Source organism: Gallinula chloropus (assembly GCF_964237585.1).
Source record: "Gallinula chloropus genome assembly, chromosome: 24".
Taxonomy (NCBI): domain Eukaryota; kingdom Metazoa; phylum Chordata; class Aves; order Gruiformes; family Rallidae; genus Gallinula; species Gallinula chloropus.
This window is the reverse complement of record NC_140109.1, coordinates 320,546-326,631: the sequence shown is the minus strand read 5'-3', so window position 1 is coordinate 326,631 and position 6,086 is coordinate 320,546. Positions and strand designations below refer to the sequence as shown.

The 6,086-nt window shown below is 52.3% G+C and overlaps 1 protein-coding gene across 1 annotated transcript; it reads right to left on the bottom strand.

The window, feature by feature from the left end:
• Nucleotides 1-1,113: 1,113 nt before the first annotated feature.
• On the bottom strand, nucleotides 1,114-4,804 carry FDXACB1 (ferredoxin-fold anticodon binding domain containing 1; the record flags this gene model as incomplete). Its single annotated transcript, XM_084275009.1, has 5 exons — nucleotides 1,114-2,302; nucleotides 3,013-3,171; nucleotides 3,625-3,828; nucleotides 3,968-4,124; nucleotides 4,636-4,804. The coding sequence occupies 5 exons, from the start codon at nucleotides 4,802-4,804 to the stop codon at nucleotides 1,114-1,116; spliced, it is 1,878 nt and encodes a 625-aa protein (XP_084131135.1).
• Between the last annotated feature and the right edge of the window lie 1,282 nt (nucleotides 4,805-6,086).

The window sequence follows — 6,086 nt, the reverse complement described above, 5'->3', positions numbered from 1 at the left end:
TGCTGAAGCCGCCGGCCGCCATGCCGGGTGTGGGCACGGGCGCGCGCCGCCGGCAGCTGCGGACCGGCGCTGCGTGGGGACGCTGCTGCGCACGGCCCCTGGCCCAGAACGAGGCTGGCGCGCTCCCCCGCGGCAGGAGCACAGGGCGCCCGGCGGCCGCTTTCCTCTCAGGGGCGGCGGCTGCTCCCCCCGCGCCCCTGCCCTGCCAGACTGGGGCTGGAAAGGAGCTAAACGGGGAACACGCAGCGGGAGAAAGCATTTTATTGAGTACCCCCAGCACTGAAAGGCTGGGAAAAGGGCAGCAACAGCAGCTCTTTCAGGAAACAAAGGAGAAAGACGTTCTTCCAGAGCTGAGGCCTGCCGGCTTCCGCCCCTGTGCGAGCACTGAAAGAGAAACATTAAGAACTGAAGGAAAGCACCTCAAAACCTCTGCTCTCCAGTACTCGACCTGCCCCCCCACTATGCACACAGCCTCAAAAGCCATGGCAGGTGTCCCCAGTGCCCTTCCACTGCCCACAACTGGTGCTGCAACCCCCCTAGAAAAAGTCGTTGAGACCACTTTGGAAAATCATGTCACCTTAATGCGGAATCATTAAGCTTCTAAAAGTCTTGGGAACTGCAACGAGCCAAATACCTGCTCCAGAGGCACAGAAAACATTCCCAAGGGGTGCAGATGTCTTAGGTGACCGCAGCTTCGAAGACATGGAGATCCCCTTCCCAGAAGTGCCTGTCTCTTGCCCCTTCCTCAGCCCACTGCTGCTCCTCCTCTCGCTCTTGTCTCACAATTCCTCCCACATATGATGGATGCCTCTTCCTCCTCCAAGCAGATGCTCCCTCTTCTCTGCCTGGAGGGCAGGTGGACCCCAGGCAGGCCCCCAAAGGGAGTCCTCCAAAGCATAACCCGGTCTGGGCTGTGGAATAGGAAAGTGCCTGGTCTTCATTAACAGGGGTTTCCACAGCCAGAATGTGTGTGGGTACCTGAAGTCCACACTGCCTTTGTAAGAAGCACTGCAGTAATACAGTGTGTTGGGTCCAACAAGACGCAGGCCACGTTTTCCAGATTGGGAACAAGCACAGCTGTTGCTCAAGCACCTTAAAGCAACATAGGGTGCTCTACCGAAGAGTTACACCCAAGTGTTTGTTTATTTCCTTACGAAAAAGCAACTGCATCTCTGCCACTTTCTGGCAGCTCAGTGCCTTGTCACAGGACTGAAAGGTCAGCCTGTAGCAGAGGCTTTTCCGTCCAGTCTCCAGCTGCTGGAAAGTGTCAATTAACTGGATGGATATCACCGTTTCACCTGACACCCACCTAGCAATGGTGTGAAAAGCAAGTTCATCGAATTGTTCCCCATCAGGAACCCAAAAGCTGACATCATGCACGTAGGAAGGCGGATAGAGAGAAAAACTCTTGAAAAGCCTTAACTCTCCTCTAGGAAATTGACTGAGGAACCGCTTGTCTGATGTCCAGAGCATTCTCCAGTCAGATATTCCGCAGATCAGCATGGCTAGGAGGTCAAGATTCAGTGAAGCAAAGACAAAAACCAACTCACCGCTTACTAGATCATAATGAGCTGTCCTTATAATCCCCACACAGGAGCTCTTCTCACAGAAGCCTGAAGCATCTTTCTCCATACATATGGAGTACTGAATTTTACTAAGCTGAGATTCAAAAGCAGCAAAGTCATTTAGCTCAGGTGTTTCAGAGCTCATAGCTTCCCGCAGACTGATATTCAGCTTAAAGCTGGAAACAGCCTGCTGAAGAGAACATATGCTGCTTTTAATGTTATTCACCAACATCTGGATACAGCTGTTTTCTGTACCCCTTTTTACTGCACATACCAAAACCATCTCATGAAAAACAGGCATGGAGTAAGGAGTGATAAGACACTTCCTGAAAACTGGGCCAGAAAGAACATGGAGTGTCCCTGGGAGAAAGGTTCCTCTTTGTATTATGGCCTGAGCATAAGGTAGAAGGGTAGGTCTAAGGTAATACTCTTTTGACATGTGGTATCCCTCTTGCACGTTCCCCCAGCCATTCTTGTCTGTCTCCCTGCCAAAATCAGCTTGGGAAAATAAAACTGTGTTTGCTAATCCATCAGACGTTTCTTCAGTGCTTGGAGACTCCTCAGGGCTCAGGGTGATACAAAAGACATTTGAGTGACAAACCCCACTGAGGTGACCTTGGAGGAGCAGAGAAAGGCAGTGGTCAGTGTTGTGTAATGGAAAGGCTTGACTGAGCTCTGCAGTGAGCTTCTCCTTTACTGTCCGTACTGGATGAGTTGAATTTAGTTCCAGGAAACCCCTGCAATAAATAACAGTGCAAATTACAGACACCAGTAGAGAGATTTCCTTGAAATGCCTTCCCCTGACCATGGTTCTAGTGCAGCAATTCACCCAAAACAATCTTGGATATTAAGTCAGTTTCTCGTAACTATCAGAACAAGCCCGGTCTTTCATCAGAGCTGCTGCAATGGCTAACACATCTTCAGGACAGTGGTGTTTATCTCCAGGTTGTGATCAAGAATTCACACACCACTGCTGGTAAAAAAAAGGAATGGGACAACTTAACAATCAGCATCATCTTTTACAATTGGCATCATCCTTTACACTCAGCACAAGCTGAAATGAATCAAGTTATTCTCGCCATGGGTAGTTTCTGAGGCACGCAGCAGCGTGCCTAAGACATCAGCTTTTTTTATTAGTACTGTGGTATTAGCAGACACCAAGTCAGGCCCCAAATTTCTTCCACAGTACAGTAAGAGATTAGTTTTCATCTTTCTTTGTGCGTTCAAGTGTACAGCAGCTTCACGGGCTCAAGCATAAGGCTTTTGTTCTGCAGACTTGTTTTTGAGTAGGCCATATCCACAAGCCAAGATGAAGAAGAAATTGAACAGGAAATTCTACAAAGGGGGAAGGAAGAAAAGTGACACAGGTCCCTTTTATCTGCTGGTCATTCCCACTAAAAGCAGAAGCCTGTGTTTTTGCCACACAGAAACTAACAATAAATCTCACCTATTCATTTTATCCACGACTGCTTGTGGTACTTGAAAAGAAACTTTTTGGCTTTCCAGCTGTACCTCACAGGCCACAGGTTTGACACGCAGCAGTGGGATGCTTCGTGTGAAAACATGGTTTAAAGCCCCCTCGACACAGAAAGATTTATCTTGACTCCTGGCAGGACACAAAAGCAGAGCAGAATTATTGATCAGTTCTTACCCTGTATTCCTCGTGTCTCAAGTAATCATGAGAGGTAATTCTGTGGAACACTAACACAGTTTTTGTTGGAGGTGCCTGACAGTATCAACCATGCTGGGATGCTGTGATTACTAAGCAGATACACATACCACAGTCCTCTTGGTGTCCTTAGGCTGAGATGGACATTTGTTCTGAAACGGGTCATTTTAACCTTTAAAATCCTAACATATTGTTTAGATGGTACTCGGCAAGAAGCTTGCATTTTTATCTTGGCTATTCCTCTTGGAGGTGAAAAAAGAACTGTAGCTACTTTAAGGGAAATGAAAGGGAGTTTCTTTCTCCAACAAACAGGATGCTAAAAGAACATACAGGTGCCAGGTATTACAAGAGCACAAATAGAATCTTTTCTGTTTTGCCGCATGACCTTACCTGTAGCCTGTGGACTTGTATCCAGGGATAGTCTCTGCTTTAAAAGGATGAACATTACTCAAGATAAATCCAGCTCCTGCTGCCACAGCCACTATTTGCCAGCTGTTGTGCCATTCCCTCTGTGGTTGATCAGCAGGTGTCCCACCCTGCCCATTGCAAAGAGCCACATGGACCTCTCCCTCCTCTGTCAGCACTTCTGCAGAGCTGGAAGGAAAGCCAGGCAACAAGATGATTCCTGCTAGGACACACAGAAATGTTACAGTGCCAGAAAAACATCTCTAACCTGGCTAGGCATCTGCATCACACCAGCCATTTAGCACAGAACTACTGCTGGTTTACTCACCTGTGGAAAAAGCGGGCAAGCAGCTCTCTGTTCTTCACTACCCCAGCCTTTCTCCCACAGTGAGGGAAGTTGAAGTAAATGCAATCAAACTCTTGTTCTTCCGATGAAAAATAGTCCTTCAGCTTGGTGCAGTCCACAGAAAACATAACTTCAGCTCCTTGAAAAGTAAACGACCAACAAGAGTCATGTTTGGCATGGCAGAAAGTTTTAAAGAAAGGGGGCAGCCGAAGTCCTCCAGCCCGTTTTCAGGTGGATCAGAGCAGCGGCTGCCAGGCGCCTTCCCACCACGAAAACCAGACAGCGCGGGTCCCCTTGCTCTCCGGCAGAGCCTCTGCCAACTGGCTACTCGCATAGTGCCGTCCCCGTCAGCTTCGCGGGTGGCTGGCTCGGTCTCTCGGACAATTCCCATCACCCGCGGCATGGGAATCCCGAGATGCTGGAGAGGGGAAGGCGCTACGGGCAGCTGCCACGGAGGCACCGCGGCGCGGGGGGACCCTGGCGGCTGGAAGGCGTGCCTGGCCGCGTCCGCTGCCACAGGAGCGGCTACGGGTGACGGCCCAGCAGTACCAACGCCGTTTCTCTCCCCGTGCCGGACACCCCCATCCTCCCTCCCTCCCTCCCTGCCAGCCTCCCCACCGGCCGGCCGAGCCCCGCTGGCGCCGACCCACCTCTGTGCCGCAGCAGCCGGATGCTCTCCGCGGCTCGCCCCCGCCGGGACATCTCCTCTTCGCTCTCGTAGCAGGTGGCCACCACGCGGGTCCCCGCGGCCCCGCACAGCGATGCCGCGAAGGAGAAGTTGCCCTCCCCGAGCAGCAGGACGCGGCGTACCGGCCCCATCTCCGCTGCCAGCCCGGGGCCCGGCGCTCGCTGGCCGCCGGCGCTCCCTCATGACGTGCCTGCCGACCGGCGGGCCTCGGGTGCGCTCATCGCCTGCTGGCAGCGGCGGGGCTGCGAGCTGCTCCCGGCCCCTGCGAGGCCCCGGCCGGCCGTGGGGCGGCGAGCTGCGCTTGGCGGCGGCGCCGGGCCTCCGCCGGGCCCGCCCGGGAGGGGGTTTCTCTGCTCGGGCGCCCCGGGCTCTTGCGAGCCTCCCCGGTGCCTTGTCGGCTGCCGCTCCCCTCGGCGGACCCAGACAGCTGCCGCTGCCCTCGGCAGGGCGGGTTACGGCCGGGGCGAGAGCAGCCGCTCCTGGCTGGCGCCTGCTGTGTTTGTGTGCCCGCTGCGGCGCGGGCAGGAGGAGAGCTTCAGGAGCCCCGCAGGGCACGACAGTGGAAGGCTCGAAATTGCTAAGGCAAGCTCGACAGCGACCCACTGCCGCCTGAGGCTTAGGAGGGCTGGCGCTGGTTCAGGCATTAGGCGCCCATGGCCTTAAGTAAATGACTTCCTGTGTCTCAGAGGCTGTGTGAGTTCCCCCGCAGGTGTTCAGTAATGCCAGGCGGGGAGATGCATACACTTGAGGCTTCCTGATTAAAGCATTTTACTTAGCTGTGCTGAATGTGCGTTTTTTCAGTACACTCACTGCTTTGAAGCAACATTGCTCTGCAAAAAGGGAATAGATACACTGGAGAGTAAAAGGTATGTGCACAGAACTGAAACGTAGTCTGTTGGATGAGATGAGGGAATACTGAGTTGGGCTCCTGTGCCGGCCACAGAACTGGTATTTCAAGTCATTCAGGAAGTGGTATTTGCATTTCAAGTGTTCTTGTCTAGCTAACCTCATCATGTTTATCCCCAAGAAGCTTTCACTCAGAATTCCCATTTCTTGCTCCTGAGCTTGAGCCTAACAAAACCCTGCTTTATAGGGGACACACACACACACACCCCCCCCAGTTGTACTTTGTGGATATATTCTTACTATTTCACACTTACTTTCTCAAGGGGTTTTTTTTGCATTTATTCTTTTAGGATTTAAATGAGAATCTCAGTAGTTTCTGGGCCACTACTCCTTTGTATGTGTTTCTGTTTAATTTGTGTGCAGAGGTGACAGCGAGTCACTGGTCTCCCTGCACCTTGTCGGTCAAACCCAACTAACACCTTACCTCAAAGACCTTAACAGAACCAGCTAATAGGAAACACTGGGCTTTGACAGTTGGGTGGGATTTGGGGCACACAGATCACTGAG